The sequence below is a fragment of the Podarcis cretensis genome, assembly GCF_951804945.1.
Source record: "Podarcis cretensis genome assembly, chromosome: 9".
In the NCBI taxonomy this organism is placed as follows: Eukaryota; Metazoa; Chordata; class Lepidosauria; order Squamata; family Lacertidae; genus Podarcis; species Podarcis cretensis.
This window is the reverse complement of record NC_137178.1, coordinates 37,382,325-37,407,750: the sequence shown is the minus strand read 5'-3', so window position 1 is coordinate 37,407,750 and position 25,426 is coordinate 37,382,325. Positions and strand designations below refer to the sequence as shown.

At 40.3% G+C, this 25,426-nt stretch overlaps 1 protein-coding gene across 5 annotated transcripts in view; it reads left to right on the top strand.

Moving 5' to 3' along the window:
• The window catches only part of INPP4B (inositol polyphosphate-4-phosphatase type II B), a gene marked incomplete at its 5' end in the record, with an annotated part of 285,439 nt that overhangs the window by 198,143 nt on the left and 61,870 nt on the right, over positions 1 to 25,426 (top strand). For all 5 annotated transcript variants that reach the window (XM_079989479.1, XM_079989481.1, XM_079989482.1 and 2 more), the window contains 4 exons: positions 7,555 to 7,685; positions 9,443 to 9,547; positions 11,668 to 11,776; positions 19,443 to 19,620. In XM_079989479.1, coding sequence (XP_079845605.1) covers positions 7,555 to 7,685; positions 9,443 to 9,547; positions 11,668 to 11,776; positions 19,443 to 19,620 — 523 coding nt within the window. The remainder of the gene's footprint in view (positions 1 to 7,554; positions 7,686 to 9,442; positions 9,548 to 11,667; positions 11,777 to 19,442; positions 19,621 to 25,426) is intronic.

The following is a 25,426-nucleotide window of genomic DNA, read 5'->3' as shown; positions in this document are numbered from 1 at the left end:
CCTGTATCTTTCTCTATCTCCCTCGCATTTTGCTTGCCTTCTTTCCCCGGCTATTTGCAAGGCCTCATTGGACAGCCACTTTGTTTCTTGCATTTCCTTTTCATTGGGATGGTTTTCATTGCTGCCTCCTGTATAATGTTGCGAGCCTCCATCCATAGTTCTTCAGGCACTCTGTCCAGCAAATCTAAATCCTTAAACCTGTCCCTCACTTCCACTGTGTATTTGTAAGGGATTTGATTTAGATTGTATCTTACCGGCCCAGTGGTTTTTCCTACTTTCTTCAGTTTAAGCTTGAATTTTGCTATAAGAAGCTGATGATCTGAGCCACAGTCAGCTCCAGGTCTTGTTTTTGCTGACTGTATAGAGCTTCTCCATCTTTGGCTGCAGAGAATATAATCAATCTGATTTCGATGCTGCCCATCTGGTGATGTCCACGTGTCGAGTCGTCTCTTGTGTTGTTGGAAAAGCGTGTTTGTCATGACCAGCTTGTTCTCTTGACAGAACTCTATTAACCTTTGCCCTGCTTCGTTTTGCTCTCCAAGGCCAAACTTGCCAGTTGTTCCTTTTATCTCTTGATTCCCTTCTTTAGCATTCCAATCCCCTATAATGAGAAGAACATCCTTCTTTGGTGTTACTTCAATAAGGTGTTGTAAGTCTTCATAGAATTGGTCAATTTCAGTTTCTTCAGCACCAGTAGTTGGTGCATAAACTTGGATTACTGTTATGTTAAAAGGTCTGCCTTGGATTCGTATCAAAATCATTCTATCATTTTTGAGATTGCATCCCAGTACAGCTTTTGCCACTCTTTTGTTGACTATGATGGCCACTCCATTTCTTTTGCAGGTTTCTTGCCCACAGTAGTAGATATGATGGTCATCCGAACTGAATTCGCCCATTCCCGTCCATTTTAGTTCACTGATGCCCAGGATGTCAATATTTATTCTTGCCATCTCAAGATGGAAGTGATCCATCCATTTATTCTTGCCATCTCAAGATGGAAGTGATCCATCCCTTCATGGATCACTGCCTTGCCGTAGCGAAGGGGCTTGAAGAACTCAGAGAAGGTATGAACTATGTCGAGCAGGGCACCCAAGATGAACAGGTCATAGTGGAGAGTTTTGACCAAACGTGATCCACCTGGAGGAGGAACCGGCAAGCCACTCCAGTATCCCTGCCAAGAAAACTCCATGGACAAAGACACTTAATAGCCACATGTAAAAATGGGCTGGCTGTACATTTTTAAAATAAATAAATAGATAGGCTTAAAATGGACTTTGATTGCAGCCTTATCTTTTATGCTTTATCTATAATGAGTTATGAAGCTCTGAACTACAGTTTTACTTAGCTCATACTAATAATGTTTCTTCATCATAAGTATCATAATTTTAATCTGAATGCATTTGATATCAGTGATCCTATGCAAACATCAAATTCAGACTGTAACTTCTGTGGTAGATAGCCAGTGTTGAACAGATTAACATAACGAAAGCCTATGGGCAGTTTAATTACATTGTTCCAAAGACCCAGAGCATCAATCCTTATTTTCAATGTTGGAAGTTATTGATTGTAAATAGAGCTTTCTGATAGTCATCAATCCATTAATCTTGCCACAGGCATATGCTTAAACATAATGAAATTAATTAAGTCATTAAGAGAGTAACATCATAGGTTTAACTGTGCTTTTCTATAACCTTGTTGTTGTTGTTTAGTTGTTTAGTCGTGTCCGACTCTTCGTGACCCCATGGACCAGAGCACGCCAGGCACTCCTCTCTTCCACTGCCTCCCGCAGTTTGGTCAAACTCATGTTTGTAGCTTCGAGAACACCGTCCAACCATCTTGTCCTCTGTCGTCCCCTTCTCCTTGTGCCCTCCATCTTTCCCAACATCAGGGTCTTTTCCAGGGAGTCTTCTCTTCTCATGAGGTGGCCAAAGTATTGGAGCCTCAGCTTCACGATCTGTCCTTCCAGTGAGCACTCAGGGCTGATTTCCTTAAGAATGGATACGTTTGATCTTCTTGCGGTCCATGGGACTCTCAAGAGTCTCCTCCAGCACCATAATTCAAAAGCATCAATTCTTCGGCGATCAGCCTTCTTGATGGTCCAGCTCTCACTTCCATACATCACTACTGGGAAAACCATGGCTTTAACTATACGGACCTTTGTTGGCAAGGTGATGTCTCTGCTTTTTAAGACGCTGTCTAGGTTTGCCATCGCCTTTCTCCCAAGGAGCAGGCATCTTTTAATTTCGTGACTGCTGTCACCATCTGCAGTGATCATGGAGCCCAAGAAAGTAAAATCTCTCACTGCCTCCATTTCTTCCCCTTCTATTTGCCAGGAGGTGATGGGACCAGTGGCCATGATCTTCGTTTTTTTGATGTTGAGCTTCAGACCATATTTTGCGCTCTCCTCTTTCACCCTCATTAAAAGGTTCTTTAATTCCTCCTCACTTTCTGCCATCAAGGTTGTGTCATCTGCATATCTGAGGTTGTTGATATTTCTTCCGGCAATCTTAATTCTGGCTTGGGATTCATCCAGCCCTGCCTTTCGCATGATGAATTCTGCATATAAGTTAAATAAGCAGGGAGACAATATGCAGCCTTGCCGTACTCCTTTCCCAATTTTGAACCAATCAGTTGTTCCATATCCAGTTCTAACTGTAGCTTCTTGTCCCACATAGAGATTTCTCAGGAGACAGATGAGGTGATCAGGCACTCCCATTTCTTTAAGAACTTGCCATAGTTTGCTGTGGTCGACACAGTCAAAGGCTTTTGCATAGTCAATGAAGCAGAAGTAGATGTGTTTCTGGAACTCTCTAGCTTTCTCCATAATCCAGCGCATGTTTGCAATTTGGTCTCTGGTTCCTCTGCCCCTTCGAAATCCAGCTTGCACTTCTGGGAGTTCTCGGTCCACATACTGCTTAAGCCTGCCTTGTAGAATTTTAAGCATAACCTTGCTAGCGTGTGAAATGAGTGCAATTGTGCGGTAGTTGGAGCATTCTTTGGCACTGCCCTTCTTTGGGATTGGGATGTAGACTGATCTTCTCCAGTCCTCTGGCCACTGCTGAGTTTTCCAAATTTGCTGGCATATTGAGTGTAGCACCTTAACAGCATCATCTTTTAAAATTTTAAATAGTTCAGCTGGAATATCATCACTTCCACTGGCCTTGTTATTTGCAGTGCTTTCTAAGGCCCATTTGACTTCACTCTCCAGGATGTCTGGCTCAAGGTCAGCAACCACACTACCTGGGGTGTACGAGCCATCCATATCTTTCTGGTATAATTCCTCTGTGTATTCTTGCCACCTCTTCTTGATGTCTTCTGCTTCTGTTAGGTCCTTACCACTTTTGTCCTTTATTATGGTAATCTTTGTACGAAATGTTCCTTTCATATCTCTCTTTAACCTTAGCTGATTGTTATATTAACACTGCAAGGAAACACAACTAATAGAAGCTAACTGTATTGTTTATAACCACATATAATTAATAACAAAAGTAAAGATACATTTCAAGTTGTCATGCTGCTATGTCTAAAAACCAGCTCAATCAAAAATACAATTTCTAAGTATTTTTAATAGCCAAGTTTTATTTCCAATGAAACCCTCAGTCCACTGCATGTGTTATTTCTCCTAATCCATTATTTCGCAATATGGCAAGAAATCCTGCAAGCATACAGATTCAGCCACTCCTACTGGGATATGCAAACCAAGCAGTATGCAAAGCTAAAGATCTAAATCTAGTAAAGTGATCATGGAAGGGGTGCTTTAAGAAGATATTGAGAGCTATAGTCTGCCTTCAAAAATATGCAAATGATTCCCAGTAGAAGTTAATGAGAACAGCATGCATCTGCATTGAATGAAGGGTTTAGCACTTATACAAAAAGGATTTTCACTGTTTTATGCAACATTTAGCCACCTGCTCCTGATTTCAGATTAACCTTTAAGAAGGGGGCCTTCTGAGAATGTAACTTCCAAATGCAGGCAAACTTTGTATAAAACTTGTTATTTAGGATTCATGTGATCCCCAAACAGTATCCTATCCTGACACAGCTCAAACGCAGACCCATTTAGCTTTAATACACACACACACACAGAGAGAGAGAGAGGAGAGAGTAGAGAAACTTTTGCACTTTTGATTTTATTTTATTTTAAACATTTTCTCTTCTCTGTTGACATTTGGAGTTCAAGCACTCAGCAGAAGTTGAATTAAATACTGGATCCCTTTTGAAGGAGCTCACTTTACTCTGGATATACGTAATCACACAGATATTCTGAGTTTAGGAAAAATAAGAGATTCCTAGTTCTGTATAAATAAGGGGGAGATTCATTGAGCCATGCTTGTTCTTGCTTCTCAGCAAGATGCTTCCTCTCCCGAGGTGAGGATGAAGAACATGGAAGTAGAAAATGTGATCAGCAACCCTAAGAATATCAGTCCAGCACCTGAGGGAAGGACAGCATATTTTAGGTCAGAAAGGACAGTCTAGGAAACTTGGAGATTACTCTGTCTGTCTACTCTTTCTCATGCAGACACATCTCCCTCCACTGCATCCCAACTCTTCCATCATCCTCCTCAGCAGAGCTCACAGTGGCTAACAACAATAAAATTAAAACTGTTAAAGAAGTATAACAGTAAAAAACAACAATGCTCGCTAATAGCAGACTAAAAGGATAAGACAATAAAAGCAGCAGCTGTATAAGCTGTTTCACTACAGTAGCTTCCAACAAGTTAAAATAAATTACCAAAGCCTTCCTAAAGAGGAAGGTTTTAACAACATGCTAGAGTGCTATTAAAGATGGGGCAAGAGAAGCTGCTTTTGAGAGGATGTTCTAGAGGTTTAGTGCAGGGACATAGATGGCCTAGTTGGGCCCAACTTAAGGATATACAGAAGGATATCTGTACCGAAGACCTCAGTAGGTAGGCGGACCCATTTGGAAGGGTGTTCTTCAGATAGATACCCTGAACCTGGCCCTATTGCTGTTAGAGCAAAATGAAGGAAGATATAATAAAAGGCCACAAAACTGTTGCTAACAATAAGATAATATATATGTAGTACAATACCTAAGCACTAGACAGTTTTCATATTGAAAAATCAGCAGGCTTGGGAGAACAGAAATACCTTAATAGGTATGTCCTAAATATTGCAATTGTGTGGATGTGATGCACATACCTGAGTGGCTGCCTCCCTGAAATAAGTTTGTTTTTCTAGTAAATGTTTAAAAGATCTCTGGAGACATGCTAACCTACCTATTGAAGAAGATATTCCTTCAAATATATCAGACCCGAGGCATCTAGTTGCTGGAGAATAAGTGTTTTGCTAAGTGTTTCCCATTTCCCTGAGTGATGTCAAGTCCAAGGACTATGCTAGAGGATTTAGTTTCCTTTGGATGAGAGAGCACCTCAAGCTAATGGTGCTTTTGTAATATTTGAAGTATTTACAAATGAAGTAAATAATAGCAAAAAGCAAATTCCCCCCCCCGACCCTCCATCAAGTTTGAAGATAGCAACAAAGTAGCCCCATTGTACTTGATTTTATATACTGCTTTGGTGGCAGAGTCCCTGAAATGGATTGCAATAAAAACATCATAGCGTAAGAAAATACCGCTACCACCATGGCCACTTCTAATCCAGGTATCGGTCCTCCTCATCCTCCAAATTCAAAGTGATGACTCCTATATATCAACATACCACACAACACCCCTGCAGAACACTAGTCTCAGACCCTTCTTGAATGTGAGGATCATCATGGTCACATTATCCCTATTTATCTTCTGATAGAGGTCCTCTGTAAGGGTGACTAAGACTATCTACTTACTCATCTATATTGATGACAGTTTTACTAAATCCATATGGAAGTAGATCAAGAGAATCCATTTCAGCTTTGAACTGGTAAGGTGGTGCCCATTTAACCACTCTGGTAGGAAAGGCTGATTAGAGATTAGTTTGCAGCTACACAGTGTATTCTCTCCCCCCCACACACACACAACAGCAACCTTACAAACATGCTTTCTTTTCACTATCAGGACCACTTCTTACCTTGGAAGTGTATTTGAATTAGCAAAAGGCTAATTGTATGGCATTCGGCTCAAACTGTTTTGTCTACATCATAGGATGTCCACAACTGAATTTCATCCAGTTACAGGGGAAGACTCTGCAGACTTCTGTAGTCAATGTAGCAAGCAAGTACACAACCAAATTGTCAGCTTTAGCAGCAAAACTTTGTCATATGCTTTCAGGCAGCACTAGATGAGGTCAGCTTCCAGAAGACTGAACAGGAAAACTGGAAACTTGCTAAAGGATTTCCTTTTGTAATATCGGCGACAGGATGATTTTCCATGACACTGACATTTTCACTTAGAATAAAGAGGTCAGAAATGTATCTGGTGTGATATGTTTAAAAAGGAAAATAGGATTTTTGCTTAAGCTAATGTTTTAATTAGGTTTTCCTTTCTGTTTAGTATAAAACAGTGTTACTCACGCAGTTGTTAGCATCTGTCTGTCTTAGGAGACAACAGAGGAGTGCATCTTTGGGGCTGAAGTCAAACTGTTGAAGAGTTATAGTGCCCAATGTGGCTGTAGAGACCAGTATGGGAGAGATATATTTTGTTGCACCTGGGGGAGATGAAGGCTGTGCTGCTGCAGCTGCACCATGGTGTTTCTTCTCCTTCCAGCAGCCATGGCTGTGGATACATAACCTGACTGTCTTCAGGCACTGCAGTTGTCGGCAAGGGATTCCAACAAACAACAAGTTTATATTGCCAGTTGTTGAGCTGTACTGCCTCACACAGTACAGGTGAAGTTATTTTCACGTGGAATGTGATTATTTGCAGTCCCATGCCACTGGGCTAAGTAATAATAATAATAAATTAAGACCAATGGAATGGGGTCTCTTCTTCTAGACGTATTAACCATACTTTAATCTCACATAAAAGGCCATCAGACATCACAATAACAACGACTTTTGTCTGGACAGTTTGTGTCTGGACTTGGTAGTAGGCTGGATGAAGATGAATTCTGAAAAGGTGATGGCACTGTAGGTGGGTGGTTTTTGGGTCTGGGAAATAGATGTACATCCTGCTCTGGATAGGGTTGTACTCTCTGTCCATGGAGCATATAGTTTGGTAGTAGTCCATCCAGCATTGCCTCTTGATGTTTTGGTGGCTCCAATGGCTCAGATGCATTTTGGCTGTTTTGCCAGCTACAACTGTTCCTGGACAGGGACAGCCTCCACTATCAGAGGTAGCATACCTCTGAATAGCAATAGCTGGGAATCACAGGTGGGCAAGTTGCTATTGCATTGATGTCCTACTTGCTGGCTTTCCATAGACATCTGGTTGGCCACTGTGAGAACAGGACTAAATGGAGCATTGACCTGATCCAACAGGTTCTTCTTATGTTCTTATGTATGCGATGCATGCGCTATACAGTTGAACTACAGAATGGTGGTGTATATGTGCCAATAAAGATTGTAACAATTTAATTGCCTGTTGAACCATTCGGTAGTAGCTGAATATTTTTGTGTCATGGGGCTGATGCTGTGACTTTCTTTTTTCTTCCATCCCAGGAATCAGGACCTTAATGAACTCGGGGAACTTGCTCCACATTGGGACAATATGCGGAAAAGTGTTATTTCACACTGTGATCAAATGTTAACTCTCTACCAAAACATGCTTGCAGAACTTGGGAAGTATACAGGTATGAGACTGTTCTCACTGAAGTGTTGAAGTAATGATCTGGTGTTTTCTACACAGCTATGTGGCATGGGCGCCATTCAGCTGATATCCTTGCCACCCAACTCCTGAAGAGTTCAGGAATGCTGCTCCCCTCCTCATGCTGCTTTCACTTGCCCTCACAATGAGGAGATCTGAATGAGTGAACTGGAGAGTCCTTAATTATTTGAATGCAGGACCTTCTGGAGCCTTGAAAATAAAGTTCAAAAAACCCCACAGTCTCAGGCTGTGCGCACACCATACATTTAAACACATGACTTTCCCTGAAGAATCCTTGGAAGAAATATCCTATATCACCAAACATATAACTAGATAATTTAATCATGTGTGTGCATGCACATACACAGGTACGCACACTACTTTGTATCCATCCCTCCTTAAAGGCAGTCAGAGCTGCATCTTTTGAGTTCTCAGGTGGTTTCTGGTCTGGGGATTCCAAGCCAGACTCAAATCAACCACTCCTTGTTGTTGGCATCTGTCTGTCTCAAGAGACCATGGAGTGCATCTCCCATGGTGAAGTCAAACCGCTGTGTTTGCAGCACCGAAGTGACCTCCCGGGGTGCACATGTGGCCAATGTGTTTGGAGGTCCTGAACTGCCCAGATGACAGTACTCCCCCTCTCAGTCTTGTTGATGTTGTCCAAAGGAAAACAGAGCAGTACGTTTAGCACCAGCTTCGCTGCCAGAGTCTCTGGAAGGAGGCGTACAAGGCGCCCCTTAGTAGTAAGGGAATATGTGAATGCCTGTGGTAGTGTGATACATAGGTCCTGCTTGGAAATACATATCTTGAGTTAAAAATATGTGAACGATCACTATGCCTGTTTTGTCCACATCCTCTGGTCTCTCTTTCTGGAGTGGTGTAACTAACTGCATAAGACTTCAGTTAACCATTCTCGGGTAGGGTGATTGACTGCTCCTAGGGGTCTGAACTTATGTGGAAATTGCCTGGTCTTATGCAGCCAAAACAGCAGCACAAGGACAGATGAATAAGGTGTTTGTTGGTGGGGTGAGGGACAAAAACTTGGGGCTGGGGCTGGAATGGAACCCTGAACACAGTGGCAGAGGAGGGGGTGCCCTCCCCAGGTGCCATCTCTGAGGGGGGTGACAAGAAGGCACACCGTGGGTGGCTCACCCCACCACCCCCGGGCATGGCAATGCGAACAGCCACCATCGCGCCACTGCAGCTGCGAGCAGAGGATCCCGCTGCCGTCCATACAGTGCTGCTCCATGCGTGCACCGCACATAGTGGGGTCGCTCATGCACTGCTGGACAGTTTGCCCCACCCCTATGGGTGGTTTGCCCCGCCCCTTGACACCCTGGCCCGGGTGCCAGAGAGCCTTCCTTTGCCCCTGCCTGAACACAAGCATTCCTCACTGCAACATTTCTCTTTTTGTAAACCTATAAACACAATATAGTTCAAATGTGGCGTCAAACATGCTGTGTACTGATTTTTAGCCATTAAGAACATCCATCACTAAACACAGGGGGTGGGTGAGACACAAACATTAGTTCGTTCTGTGAATTAAAAGCTATTTTGTCAACTGCTTTTGAGGTGCATGCTGAGAGAGACAGTTAGCAAGCCGATATTTCCTTCATGCACAACAACACATTAAAAGCAATTTTAAAATGCTGTCGATGTGGAAGTATTTTTCTGGCATTTTTAGAAAGACAGAGCATCACATGGGTACCTCAAATAATGATTCTTTTCGCTTTTTCTTCCCAGGCTCTTCTTTCAAATCAAGCTGCAGTAAAGGAGAAAAGACACTAGAATTTGTTCCAATCAATCTACATCTGCAGAGAATGTATGTGCACAGTCCTCGGTTAAAAGGTAAGCTATATTCTGTGCACAGTTTTCTGCTTAGTAATTTGGTGCAGGTTTTGTCCTGGAAACTGTTTTTCTTCCAGACTCCTATTAGCTGCAGACTTTTAAATTTCAGCAGTTCTTCCTTTGAAATGCTCAGAGCATTTTAAACATTGCTCCTTGATGAAAAAAAGGTCAGTGTTTAATCAGATCTGCCTTCAAGTCAATCATAGTTGCAGGTTTGTGGGACAAATATATAAAGCAATGCCATTTGCAGATAATAGTTGGGGGAGGTTGTAGTTCAGTGCTTTATTCTTTTGAGCCAAAAGATTGTGCATAATTCACTGGGCTGACTTTAGGTCTGTAGTCAGGCCTTTATCCCCTGCACGTCCCTCCATGAGTGCTCCAACTAGGACTGAGACTCATTTGGGACCCAAACAGTAACCAGACCTATTATTATTCCTATTACAGCTGTAACATGCCAGGGTAGAATTACTAGCCATTTCATCAGGCTGTCACCCTTCAGCCTGGTACTCTTTCTCACATTTCAAAACAATTCTGATACAAACATTCAGACCCTATTTCTAAAAAATGAGTTCTTCTGGGCATCGCTGTTGTAAAACTTGAATTATATCCTAAAACAGTTAAACCTTTTTTCTAACGTCTAGGAGCATATGTTGTTGCTGTTGAAGCATTGCTATCGCCCACTGTGCTTATTATATTAAAACAGTTGCATAGAATGGGAGAGTGTTTCTTTGTACACATAAATGAAACGAATGAAAAACAAAACAAATGCAACTCCATTTGTTTCTTAATTTGTTTTTATGAGGAACAAATGAAAATGTAGGGTAAACATGAAAAACCTTTCGTTTCTTCCATGTGTTTCTCACCGGAGGGATTTCTGAAATTGATAGGAGATATTGTGTTGCTTTGCTTTTGGAAACATCCCTCCTTCAAGGGCTGGTGGCCCCTCCTCTCTCATGCTCAGCCTGCTTCCACGGCCAGCCACTGAAGCCATGCCACGCTCAGCTCCACACTCAGCCTCCTCTACCCCCACAATATTTGTGATGCCCAGCCCCCTCCCAAAAGCTTTTGAGGAGACCTATAGCAGCTCAGTCCTCATGAGCTGTGTGGGATTACAGGGAACATGCATGCTTGTTTACTACCACCTCATGGAAACAAGGCTTTGTAGAGAAAAAATAAGAACTTTTATTATTTTCTCTTGATTCAGGCCCCACCTTTATGACTCTTCTTTATCACATATACAGCCCAAGAAGACAACAGCAAGAACACACCAACAGCATATGAATCACTCTGGCTTACCTGATCCAACAAGCCCCCCCCCCAAACTGCAAACAAATCTCACTGCAGACAACCACAGACAACCAACCATATCCTGATCCCCTAATACCTCTCACTACCAAGGAAATGTGATAAACAAATAGAAAGAAAATCTACCCAGCTGACGCTGACACAAAGCCCCACACATACACTATACAAAAGAATATAAGCCTCACCACCCCACCCCACCTCTTCCCTCTCTTCTTCCCCAACTTTATACTGTACTCAACACTAATTTCTCACAACAAATGTAACTGATTTGTAAGAAAGGCTGTACAACCTGAAAAAAGAGACGTGTACTTTTGTAAAACAATAAAATCTTTAATAAAAATAAATTTTAAAAAGAAGAAGTTAATACCTTCCAAATCAGTTAGTTGATCAGTGGTGAGATCAGTTTTATATAGTTTGGAGAGCATATCCAGAAATACAATGACAAGATATATTCAAGGCACATCTTGTAACCTTACATTAATGTTCTGGAAGAGGCAGGATTGGCCCGTCTTTGAGGCGGACTGAAGCAGTTGCCTTGAGTGATGGAATCCTGGTGGTGCCATAGCTGGGGTCCTGTGGGAGTGGCAGCTTCTGGCAAGATCTTGTGAGAATTCTGTGAGATCTCACCAGAAGTCGTTGCCATAGCTGGTCAACGAGGCTTCAGCAGGGGACAGGGTGGGAGCAGGTGTCAAAATGGGACAGGCCATCTCGGAACAGTGCTTCAGAATACAGGACCTTACTATCATAAGCAGAGGCTCTTGCACAATCACATATATTTGTATGCAAATCTCAATATTTATCTGTTCCTGTTGCAGATGCTCTCTATGATGTCATCACAGTAGGAGCCCCTGCGGCACATTTTCAGGGATTTAAAAATGGTGGTCTTCAGAAACTACTAAATAAATTTGAGGCAGAAAGGCGAAAGTAAGTATATTGACCGTAACTTTATACATTATATGTTCCTTCCTATTTAACAACCTTGCTGCTTAAATGCTTTTGCATCACATTAATGACAGTAGTAATTCTCAGGCTTAGATTTGCAGTACTACGAGTAATGCACAAAGTGAGCACATAGCCATATGTGTGCTTACAAAATTAGACCTCCATTATTCTCATTTTACAGATGGGTAACTGAATGGAGATGAGAGAGAGCAAGTTACTCAGCGACATCTAGTTCCAGCATCTTAGCCACAGTACCAAAATGCAATTTTCTATTGATAGACTAGATAGTGAGGTTACAGAGTTACATGTGCCTCTCCAACATATTTAATCTTTTTTTAAAAAGAAAAAGATTTAACTAGGTATATTGCTTTCAAAACCTTGCAGCTGTGTAGTACATAGGGCACTCTCTGCTAGGGCTGGCTTTACCATTAGGCAGAGTGAGCCAGCCTCCTTAGGAGTAGTCAGCAGTGGTTAAGTGTTGAAGAACAAAGCTGTGTGTGCCTGGAAGCTGCCCTCAGATGTGGTCTTATTGCATATGTTGCATATTCTGGTCATCTTTGGTAAAGGGAATAGGAGGATGCCATCTTTATTTTTGTTTTGCCTCAGGCAACAAAATCTATTGGGCTAGCTCTAACTTTTGCCATTGTAATACTTTGTGTGCTTAGCTTTTGATCATAGCAATTATGTTCAAATGGGAGTTCACCTAGGACAGAAATAGCCAGCTAGGTGCTCTCCAACAACTGCCATCAATCCTGACCACTGGCTATGTTTGCTAACAGGAGCTGTAGTCCAAAATAGCTGGAGGACACAATGTTGGGCTAGCCTGGGTGATACTTTCATGGTCTGGGTGAAATTTTAAAAGATTTTATTTCAGAGTACCAACTTTTGCTGTCATGTTGACAATTGTGGTTATTCATATAATAACTGCTTTAGGACTAGTTGGGAACAGAAAATTCTAATTAAAATGAACAAACAAAACTGATAGAAATCAATAAAGGTGTGCCATTAATTCCAGACTGCAGTCTTCAAGAGAATCTTTGTTCATGGTAGCACATCATCGGTTTAATTAGCTGCTGTTTCCTAACGGCTATTACAATTGTTATAGCAACTGCAATTGGCTTCTGTAGCTAGCTAAATAACACTTGTTATGCTCAGTCATGTGTCCTAAATATCAGTGAAGTACCACTGATAATACTTCAGGTCGCCATTGCAGTACCTGAATATAAATTGTTTTCTAAATATAGATTCTAACAGTGAATTGATGATTATATTGTAACAAATGGTTGCTGATAACATTGAAATTATTTGTTTTCAAACTTAATCTTGAGGGGGTGGTGGAGGTGGTAAATTGTCAAATAGCATATTTGTATGTAGAACATGTAATGTAGAACAATGCAAAAGATTTCTCAGACCAGTTTCTGGTGATGGCCTATGGAGGCATTAGAATTTATTTAAGCAAACCATGAAGTTTTAAAGCTTGCAGTCTCTTCGATTTGCTTAATGGAAGATACCATCACCTGTCTCTACAGCTTTGCCTTCTTATCCTTTTGATCCTTTCCCTTTGGTGAAATGATGGGAGAAAAACAATGTCCTGACTTCTAATTTTACTTTTCAATTCTACATTACTTTCTTCTTGTCAGGTGCTTTTAAAGAGGCTAATGTTGGCCACTTAAGGCTATTAATGGCTGCTAGTCCTGAAAGCTATGTTTTAATTCTGGTGTTGAAGGCAGTATATCTCTGAATGCCAGTTACTAGGGAACACAATTGGGAAGAGCGCTATTGTGCTCATGTCCTGCTTGTTAGCTTCTCATTGGTATCTGGTTGGCCAATGTGGGATTAGAAGGCTGGACTTAGCAGGGCTCTTCTCGTGTTCTTAAAAACAAAACAGTCCTAAAATAGCCAGATTTGTGGATGCACTAATGTTATGTCTGAAATATGGAACCAAGCTTCAAAGACCTATTTCATTCTAAATAAGGAAAATTATTTCTCCATGGCAATGACAACTTTATTTTTGCATGGACATGTTTATTTAGCAGCCCCAAGACGGTTTGAGGCCACATAGCATTTTCCCGATCCAACTTTTACAATTTAAATGTTTTGGTTTACCTCTCTGAGGCCTGGATTGCAGAAAGAAATAACACCTTGAGATGTCAGACAGAATATAATGTGAATAGATTAAAAGCCAGCAGCTGTTCTCTGTATGCTAATTGAAGTGAAATACTAAAAAGAAAGAGTGGAAGCGATTCTCTTCTCAGATAATCTTGGAAGGACTGTCAACCCTCTTGGACACCTAGGTCGTAGCAAATGTTCTTTTAAAAAATGTTTATTATTAATCTTTTTAATTTCCAGTTTGAATATTAAGATGCTATTAAAATTGCTTTCATCCTATTAACAATATTTTCAGCTTTATATGCTTGCCCTAATTTAATTCCTGTTTAATTTAATAGCACTGGTTAGAAAGCCCATTTAATTGATATTGTGAGTTTCAGAACTTGCAAGAAAAAGTATTCTTTTTATCTTCCCAGATGTCATTCCATTAAAAAAAAAATTGGGACAAAATACAACCGAGCAGTTGTTCTAATATTACATGTGAGCCAGGCAGGGTAAAAGTTTCTTAAAGCTACAAAATGCAGCAAGGTAAGGGTGTGTGTTGATTCCCTCATCCATGCACACTTTTCTCATCTCAAAAACAGACCTCCTTCACCTGTGGGGGGGGGTGAACACACATGTATTAAAATACATGTTGTTGCCCTACCATTTTGCCTAAGGCTACAATTCTAGGGAAACCAGGATGTGAGGGCAGGGGAGGGAGCCTAACAGTCATTCCTGGATGTCTGTACAATGGTTTAACAGCTAACCAGGAATGGCGTTTGAACTGGGCCTATAAGTGTTGGTGTTTTTTTCTTTTAATGTTTTTGCACCCTTCCTCCAGTATCTCAAAAGTCACCAGTAGTTGCAATACACATTTATTTCAGTTTAATCAGTTAGGTAGCTAAAGGGCAGATAACTAACTTAAAATTCTTCAAATGCTTGTCAACCCTAATTTTAATGTAAGTTGCTGCTTAAAATTTCTCGATAGATATGATATAGCTTCCTTCCTTTATAACAGTTTTGAGCAGGGAGTTTGAAAACACTGTTAGCAGAAATGGAAAACATTAACAGAGAAGCTGAAAATTAATTCATAACCCCTAAACCACCTCTCTACATTAATGTCAGGAGCACTATATTTTCATCTGTCTGTGACAAATGCAACCATTTAGGCCATGGTCATTTAGGACTTTCATCTGTATTCTCCTCTTTACATGTCAAGGAGGTGACTAAATTCTGTCCTTTCTTTTAAACATCTACAAGGTTACTTCCCCCCCCCCCCGCACACAATCTGCATTAGCTGCTAAAATTGATGTCCGTATTCTAGTCATCTCCTTCCTTGATGACTGCAGCCTGTTCATGGTTGACCTTCTATCGCTGCTGATATCTCCCCACCCCCTGCTCTTTCAGAATACCTCTGTGAAATCTTTGGTTACTTTAGGTTATTATGACCATGTCGCTCAACACACAGTCCTGTCACACTTTGCATCGGTTTTAAAATGATAGTTCTTTCAAAGCTCTCTACTTCTTCATGCCCAATTGTGGCTCGATTTGTATGTTGCTGTGAAAGCCACTAATAAAACTTCCTTACACTGCAGATGTTCAATACAATTTTTAATAGTGCTCTCTTATGTATCAACTCCAAATGGCCAGAATGGTTGTGAACTTCCCAAGCGACTCAGGTAGCTGCTTAGATCCCACCCTGCTGTTAGTGGACTTAATCTGCCACCAGCTGGCTTGCTTCTTGTTGTGTCTCTTCCCCCATCCCACCCCAACATCATAACTTCCTAGCAACCTAAATATTTGCATTCCACTCCCCTGTTTGGCCATATGCCAGCTGAGAAATCGCTTGGGATTTTTCATGTGAGAAACCTGACTGACACATACAGTAGAAGGTCCTATTCTTTGCAACCCTGGCAGGAGTTTGCTGAGCTGGCCATTATCACTTTATTGCTTTGCCAGCCTTATCTTGATGACTGCTAAACCATGCTCCTGAATGTCGGTCACAGGGTTTGCAATGGTGCACAAGGTTGGGGGGGGAGTAGTCAAGGAGAGGGTTAATACATAATACAACATGTGAGGTATATGCCTTCATATTCTACAAGGGATGATCTTTTCTGTACAAAGCTTATTTAATTTCCTGAATTGCGTAGCACCAATAATTATTGTAAGACACTTTACCGCAATTCCAGATGGTAACAATTTTAAATCATTTGCAAGAATTACTCACATAACAGCAGGAATGGAATTATAGTATGTTATCATTAAACACCAGGCGTTTAACTTCCTTCGGTTCTTAATATATTTAGAAAATTTGTTAGGGGAAGGTTACTCAGTAACACCATAGCACTTATTCAGATTCTGTTACAAGTTATGCAGCTCTGTGCTTTGAGTGTTATAATGTAGCACTAACTTACAACCCAGCATTAAATTAAAAGTAATCTAGTAACAAGCAATATGATTATTTGAAATAATATGCTTACATCGGAATAATGGCAGTACTCATATGTTAACAATCCAAAAGCGAAAGGGGTAGCCTACTTTAAAAGCATAATTATAGACTCTGTGAATATATAGGGGGGGACGGACAAATTTTAAACAATATAAGTAAGATTTTATTCAGGAACTATGGCATCATTTTCCTGCTGTCGTGTACATTTTTTTCTCATTTGTAACTACAGTACATTCAACTATCATGTTGGAACCCATTTAAGTGAAAGCTTTATCTATTAGTTTTACTCAAAGCCTCATTATACATTTATTCAGTGCTGTTGTTTAAGAACATTAGCTTTGACATTGTCTCTATCTAAGGGTGATAACAGAAATGACTTTTACAATGATTTCACAAGTCCTACATCAGTGTGTGTGAGAGAGAGTGGTGCAGAGAGAATATACAGAGATGGTTGTTTTCTTCTATTAAAAAATCACAACAGTGACCACATTCACATGTGACACTAAGCCAAAACAAGGCTTAGGGCAAATGTACTGACTCCCAGGGAAAGATCACAGCTGCTTTGCTCTTTCTCAGTCCTTTTACTTCAGCATGGCATGGCAGTTAAGGTAAGGTTTGGCTTAGCATTTTGCCTGAACCTAGAATCATGGTTTAATGCTCTCCTCCTTAAATACAATCCAAAGCTAAGGTTTGGTCTCAGTTACAGTTGATGGTTCGTCTGGAGGAAGCTAAACCAAGAGCCCTGGTTTAGATGATATGCTAAGCTAAGCTAAACCTTGGCTTCGCTGCTGCCCCACAGTAAATTAAAATGACCGGGGAGGAGCAAAGCATCAGGTGTGAGCTCCTATCCAGAAGCCAGCAAATTTGCATGGTTTTGGTAAACCCTAGTTTGGCATATGGTAACAAATTAACATCTCTCTAAAAGTCTCTGTTAATATTCTGAAGACTTTATCTGATTGCCTGCTGTGTCAATCTGTGGGCTGTAGGACTCCGAAACATGTGCCATCAAACCAGTGCAAGAAATTGTGCTGGTGTGGGGTGTATCAGGGTGTACTCGCTCTGCTATGGTGGCTTGGAAAATATGAATTCTTAACTGAGATCTTCTAGAAGCAACAACTTTTCATCAAAGTTAGACAACATTTTGTACTTGGATATGCAGTGCAGTAGTGATTAGCAATAGTTGCAGCTAGGGTTGTGAATGGGGGGGTGTTAACATCTGAGGTGCTGGGGAAATTCCACTACACACATAATTGAGAGTTACCACCTGATACAATAGCACACATAAAGGTAAAGGACCCCTGACGGTTAAGTTCAGTCACAAACAAATTTGCAAGGACCAGCACTTCTGGTAATCACTGGTGGCAATCTTATTAATGTATGGCGTAAGCAATTATAGCTCCACGGATTTACCCATCTGGAAACATCTATGTGATTAATGAAGAAAAATTGCTACCAGTCCTTTCCTGTTACTATTATTGCCAGGTTCAGATTTAGAGGCAAGTGACCCATGTGACTTCCTGGAGTGCCAGACTCAGGGTGCCTGAGTGATGAACACAGTTTTTCAAACCTCAGGGTCATGAAAGTATAATTTAATAAATAATGGCTTACAAGAAACGGACATAATTTGCTGTTTTATTGTTTAAAAAAGTTATTGGCCAGACCTAATCCTGAAGATCACAAGGCGAGTTTTCCTCTCCTTAAACTGGTTGTTATTTTAGGTGCAAAATTAAAACTGGAAACTGGGCTTTTTGTGGCTTGTAGTTCAGTACAAACCTTTTTCTTCTCACTTTTCAACATACCATTTAATACCATGCTTCTTCCCATATTTCTTCCTTGTTTTCCCATAAACGTGACATTCCAGTGCTGTGCCATTTAGCAAGTGATGGGCAGTGCAAAACTATTTTGTTCTGAATAACTTGGTGCACAAAGTGACCAATGGAAGTATTTCTCCTTTAATCAAGATGTTTGGGACTCAGTGGGTGCTTACTGGGTTGTATCCAGAGATGCTCTTCTGCAAGAGGATGCTCTTTTCCCAGCATAGCACAATATCATTGCTTGAGGAAATAAGAACTTAAACCCCACTGTATGCATCTCCTAATACAAGCCACTTACACAGTGTCTCAAGATATGTGCTTGAGCTATGCATCTTCAATTAGCTCTGTTTGCAGAAGAGCAGCACTTCTGGATCAAACCTATTACTTCTCCCCCGCAAACTGAGACAGAGTAAGGGGTAGCTCTTGTGTAATAGACTCAGTAAGGTATTTGCCTGAATTTTAGCTGTGTGATCTTCCTGATTAGTCATGTCATCTTTTTGATTGCTCTTAGTCTCTTTCCAGTGGCATGCCTTAGCATCTCCTAGCAAAAATAAGCCTAAATTCCAAAATTCCCCACATCTGCCATCATCTCCTCCTCCTGCTTCCACTCCTTGTATTATATCCCCTGTACTGAATTTTAGTTCATAGCCCCGTCAAGGCAGAGACCTGTCCTTTTATTGCTACTCTGCAACAATGATAGCAAAAATAACAACATTTCATAGACCCAACAGTGATGAGGATAAAAGCATACTGTGGCTGATTAATAATAATTAACTTTAGGATACTTATCAAAAATATTAAAAATGTAATTGCATAGATGGGGGGAGGTAGTGAGATTTTTTTTTTACTTAGGCTCGTTATGGATTGTCAAGTGTGTCACTGGAGATTATATACACTTTTATTTTCTTTAGAATTGTAGGAATGGGAACCTGTCTGCTTTCTCTCCTTTTTGTTTTTTTTTTATGGTACAGCGGTTCATTCAAAGAGCTTCAGGGAATAATTAGTTTCAGCAGCAGTGCCTGAAGCGTTCATCAAAGAAAAGGTTACCATCTCTTACTATGCCAGCAAGGTCTGTTTCCTAGCTTTTAGCCAGTTGGATTTCCAAATAGTGCCCATAAATGTGTTGTAGTCAACTTTAGAACACCTTTCCATAATAATTGCATAATTCTGAGAGTCTTCGCATACTGATGATGAGTATCCACTTGGCCTTTAAAAGTTAAAAAGAAAAAAGGTTTTGACTTTCAGGTGTGTGTGTGTGTTTTTTAAAAAATATTATCTTTATTTCATTCTGCAGTACTGGGTACCAATGTATTTACTATTCACCTGAAAACACAGCCAAGGCAAAAGAAGTTCTTAGTAGCATCAATCATCTGCAACCTCTCATATCAAGCCATGCAGACCTGCTGCTTAATTCTGCAAGGCAGCATTTGCCAGACAGCTTGAAGAATTCCTTAAAGATGCTTTCAGAAACGGTAAGATTCAGATATGGTCCCTGCAGTGACAACTAGACAGAACTCACCAAATTCATAGCTACTGTCTCTCTCTGCATCCCTAACATGAGGAAATGTTAGGTTATTTTGGTGGTTACACGCTTCAGGCTACTGCCATAGGAAAATCATGCTCTTTTTGGTTTTAACTCCATTGTTTTTAAAAATGTGATTTCTATACACAGGGAATAAAAGTAGGTATCATTGTTTGAACTAGGAAGGTCTGTCTAAATTTTGTTTATTCATTTCTTTTGTTAAAATGGATATCCTACTCTTCATCATAAAATGTTTGTAGGAAATTCTACCAAAGTAATTTTTTCCTATTTTTATCTATTTTACACCAGCTGTGCACAACCTTTGGCCCTTGGCCTAATTTCATGTGGGTGGCAAGGAGAGGAGTAAGGAGTGAGAGAGAGAGCAGGAGAGAGAGGAGGGGGGGGGAGAGAAAGGAAGGAAGGAAGGAAGGAAGGAAGGAAGGAAGGAAGGAAGGAAGGAAGGAAGGAAGAAAAGAGGTGAAGTGAGAAAGAACAGGGTAGGTGGGATTATACCATGCAGCCCATCCACCTTTTTACACATTCTCTGTGAAAACTATTACATTATAAGACTCCTCCTCCTGGGTTGGAGAGTATCTGCTCACAACTTGCAAGGATTCCTGGTTTTCAAAGTACATCCCAAATCTGTTTTGTTTTTAACCAATATAGATAACTTATTCACAGTTTTTTCCTGCTACAGCAATGAAAAATGGCACTTGCTGTCACTCAGATTTACCCTATTTTTTGGCCTACATTTTAGGGGGAGATCTTTGGTGTACTCTTTTACCTTGGTGCCTTTAATGGAATTCATTGGGGTTTTTAAAATAATAATGTGATGTTCTTCTAAATCGAGATTTATGTCACATTTGTAGTGTAATAATTAATTCAGATGTCTCTAGTACACACTATGGATATGTCTACAAGGAGGAAGGATGAGTGCTAGCAGTTGATTGAACTGATACAAGAAAAATAAATGAGATTTAATAGGAAGGAAGGTGGGTGTCCTAGTTTAAAGGTTTTTGTGTGTAATTCTGCTGAGATGAATGTGAAATTTAGAGAGTTGTTCGGGATAGGCACCTTTTAATTGAACAAAGGCTTGCCTAGGGGTGAAACATTACATTATTCATTTGATAATTATGTGATCTCTTGAACTGTAAACTTGCCATCATCAGTCAACATGGACCATTGCCTCTTATCATGCTTTGAAATTAGCTAATAATGGAATCACAGCAGGCAACAAGATTGTCACAAGTTGTGTGTTGGCTCTCCTGTGCTGGTTGTTGCTTAACCAGGGGTTCTCTAAATTTTTGAATTCTGGGTCCCATTTGCTTCTGCAGTTACTGTGCCTTATACATACACAGATACACAGATACACACACCACCACAACAACAACAACAACTACTTTGCACTAATTGATTTCCCCTCACACAGTTGTGTGCAGACTAGTGCCGGGCTGAAACTTGATCCCAAGTTTCACAGGACCATGTGTCCCCTTGCAAATTGAGGTGCTATTTTCTGCAGCTCACTTAGGGCCATTACAAATGTTGAGAGAATTTGTTTGTTTGTTTTTTTAAAAAATATTTATTAAGAATTTTTCATTTACAGTAAAAAAAAAAATGAACATAACATTGCATATCACATATTTTCTTATCACTTCTTGACTTCCTCACATCTCCCGCTCCTATGTTCTAGTTTAATACACTTAAAACAACAATTTATTCCCTTATCTCCATCCTTACTGTCAAATTTTGAATATATTTCAAATTTTAGATACGTTTATTCCAATCCTTACAAAAGAAAATTTAATTTAGCCTAATAATTATCTAAAAAAAAATAGGTTTTTCATCTTATATTTAAATTATCTTCATGATTTACTTCATCTATTTTGATGGTGCCAATTTGTCTAAAATCAAGCATCCTGCTTAACATTCATACAGTTTACAATATTTTTTTTTGCAGATAAAGCTTAAATTTTTTCCAGTCCTCTTCAACGATTTCTTCTCCCAGGTCTCGGATTCTGCCAGTCATCTCAGCCAGTTCCATGTAGTTCATCAGTTGCATCTGCCATTCTTCCAGTGTGGGTAGATCTTGGGTTTTCCAGTGTTTAGCAATAAGTATCCTTGCTGCTAGGGACGCAGGTGGCGCTGTGGGTTAAAGCCTCAGCGCCTAGGACTTGCCGATCGAAAGGTCGGCGGTTCAAATCCCTGCGGCGGGGTGCGCTCCCGCTGCTCGGTCCCAGCGCCTGCCAACCTAGCAGTTCGAAAGCACCTCCAGGTGCAAGTAGATAAATAGGGACCGCTTACCAGCGGGAAGGTAAACGGCGTTTCCGTGTGCGGCTCTGGCTCGCCAGAGCAGCGATGTCACGCTGGCCACGTGACCCGGAAGTGTCTCCGGACAGCGCTGGCCCCTGGCCTCTTAAGTGAGATGGGCGCACAACCCCAGAGTCTGTCAAGACTGGCCCGTATGGGCAGGGGTACCTTTACCTTTTACCTTTTATCCTTGCTGCTGTTGTTGCGTACATGAAAAAAGTTCGGTCTTTCTTTAACACCCCTTGGCTGACAATACCCAAAAGGAAGGCCTCTGGTTTCTTAAGGAAGGTATACTTAAATACCTTTTTCAGCTCATTATATATCATTTCCCAGAAGACCTTCACCTTAGGACAGGTCCACCAAAGGTGAAAGAACGTTCCTTCATTTTCCTTACATTTCCAACACTTATTATCAGACAAGTGGTATATTTTTGCAAGTTTGACTGGGGTCATGTACCATCTATATATCATTTTCATTACATTTTCTTTCAAAGCATTACATGCAGTGAAATTCAACCCAGTAGTCCACAACTTTTCCCAGTCCTCAAACATAATATTATACCCTATGTCCTGTGCCCACTTTATCATAGCCGATTTAACCGTTTCATCTTGTGTGTTCCATTTTAACAGCAAGTTGTACATTCTTGAAAGTACCTTGGTCTTAGGCTCTAGCAATTCCGTTTCTAATTTCGATTTTTCCACCTGGAATCCTAATTTTTTATCAAGTTTAAAAACTTCTTTAATCTGGGCGTAGTGTAACCAATCTCGCACTTTGTCTTTCATTTTCTCCTGACTCTGCAATTTCCAATTGTCTCCTTCTTTTTCTAATATTTCCCAATACTTTGGCCATTTGGCATCCATATTGAGTCTTTTTCGGGCCTTAGCTTCCAATGGTGAAAGCCACCTTGGAGTTTTATTTTCCAATAAGTCTTTATATTTTGTCCAGACATTAAACACTGCCTTTCTGACAATATGGTTCTTAAAAGCCTTATGAATCTTAGCCTTATCGTACCATAGATATGCATGCCAACCAAACGCATTGTTGAAACCTTCCAAATCCAATACATCAGTGTCCTCCAGAAGTAGCCAGTCTTTTAGCCAGCAGAAAGCTGCTGCTTCATAATACACCCTTAAGTCTGGCAGGGCAAAGCCCCCTCTTTCTTTCACATCAGTTAGTATCTTAAACTTGATTCTGGGCTTTTTGCCCTGCCAGACAAATTTGGAAATATCTCTCTGCCACTTCTGGAAGCATTCTGTTTTATCCACAATCTGTAATGTTTGAAACAAAAACAACATTTTTGGCAATACATTCATCTTTACAGCGGCGATTCGGCCTAACAAAGAAAGTTTCAATCTTGTCCAACTTTCTAGATCTCTCTTAATTTCTGACCAGCATTTCTCATAATTATCCTTAAACAGATTTAGATTTTTTGATGTTATATTTACCCCTAGGTATTTCACTTTTTTAACCACATTTAACTCTGTCTCTTTCTGAAACCATTCTGACTCTGTATCTGTCAAGTTCTTTCCCAATACTTTAGTTTTCTGTTTGTTTAATTTAAATCCCGCCACCCGGCCAAATTCTTGGATCAATTGTAATGCTTTTTTCGTACTTGGCTCTGGCTCCTGTAGGGTCAAAACTAGGTCATCTGCGAACGCTTTCAATTTGTATTGTTTCTCTCCGACCTGAATTCCTTCAACCATCCGGTCCCCCCTAATCATGTTCAAGAGCACCTCCAAGACCGAAATGAATAACAATGGGGAGATAGGGCAGCCTTGTCGTGTTCCCTTTTCAATTTTAAACTCTTCCGTAATCACATTGTTAACTATCAGTTTAGCCTTTTGTTCTGAATAAATTGCCTCTATCCCATTTTCAAAGCCCCGTCCCACTCCCATTCCTTCCAGATTTTTCTTCATAAATTTCCAAGAAATGTTATCAAAGGCCTTCTCCGCATCTATAAAAATTAAAACTGCTTTTGTATTAATATTTGTTTGTAAAAGTTCCAAAATGTCAATAATATTCCTTGTATTAGCAAACAAATGTCTGCCAGGGAGAAAGCCTGCTTGGTCCTTATAAATTACTTCATTTAACACTTTCTTAAATCTAGTTGCTAATATGTCTGCAAATATTTTGTAATCCACATTTAAAAGGGAGATGGGGCGGTAGTTTTTAAGTTGTGTCTTTTCAGTTTCTGATTTTGGTATCAATGTGATAAAAGCTTCTTTCCACGTTTCTGGCGCCTTCTTCCCCTCCATAATTTCATTGCTGACCTCCATCAGTGGTTGTATCAAATAATCTTTCAATGTCTTATAGTACTTGGAGGTCAGCCCATCTGGCCCTGGAGATTTGCCCACTTGCATGTTCTGAATGGCTTGTTCCATCTCTTGTCGTGTTATTCTGCTGTTCAGGATTGATCTATTTTCTTGTGACACTTTTGGCAGCCCATTCTTTATCAGAAATTGTTCTATCTGTGCCTCATCTTGCGGACCTTGAGTATATAGTTGTTTAAAATACCTCTGAAAGCACTTTCTGATCTCCATGGGGTTCTGAACATTTTCCCCTTCAATCTCTAAATTGGTAACTGTATTCATTTTCTGTCTCCTTTTCAACTGCCATGCTAGCAGTTTCCCACATTTATTTGCCGATTCAAATGTTTTTTGTTTCATTAATTTAATTCTCCATTCTATTTCCTGGTTCATCAATTTAGAATATTGTGCTTGGTATAATTTAATTTCTCTCAGAATCGGCTGTGACTTCGGGTTTGATCTTAATTTCTTCTCCAGTTCTTTAATTTTCTCCAAAATCTTGTCTTTTTTCTCATTTTGTGCCCTTTTCTTTACAGCATTCTGTTGTATCAAGAACCCCCTCATCACCGCTTTACTTGCGTCCCAGATAGTTGTTTTTTCCACTGAAGTGTTCAAATTTATCTCAAAATAGTCCTTCAAAACTTTTTGGGCTTTTTTAACAATCTCCTGATCTCTGAACAAATTGTCATTCATCTTCCGCCTAAAGGAGCTGGATGGTAGTAGTGTCATATCCATCTTTACAGCATTGTGGTCGGAGCAGGTTTTTGGGCAGATTTCCACCTTTCTGGTCTTCGGTGCCAGGCCTCTAGATATCCATATTTGGTCTATTCTTGTCCATGTCAGCTGGGCTTCAGAAAAGAATGTTCCTTCTCTTCCCAAGGGGTTTTTTGTCCTCCAAATGTCAATCAAGTGCATATTGTCAGTCAGTTCAAAAAAAGTCTTAGGTAGTCTGCCATCTTTTGATATATTTTGATTTTGTGACTTATCCATGTTGGTTGATACCACTCCATTCATATCTCCCATCATGATGATGTTATCATAGTCCAGATAGTCCAGGACGCTCTCATGCAACTTCTTGTAAAATTCTGATTTCCCCTCATTCGGTGCATAAATTCCTAATATCAAAAATTTCTCTCCTTGATG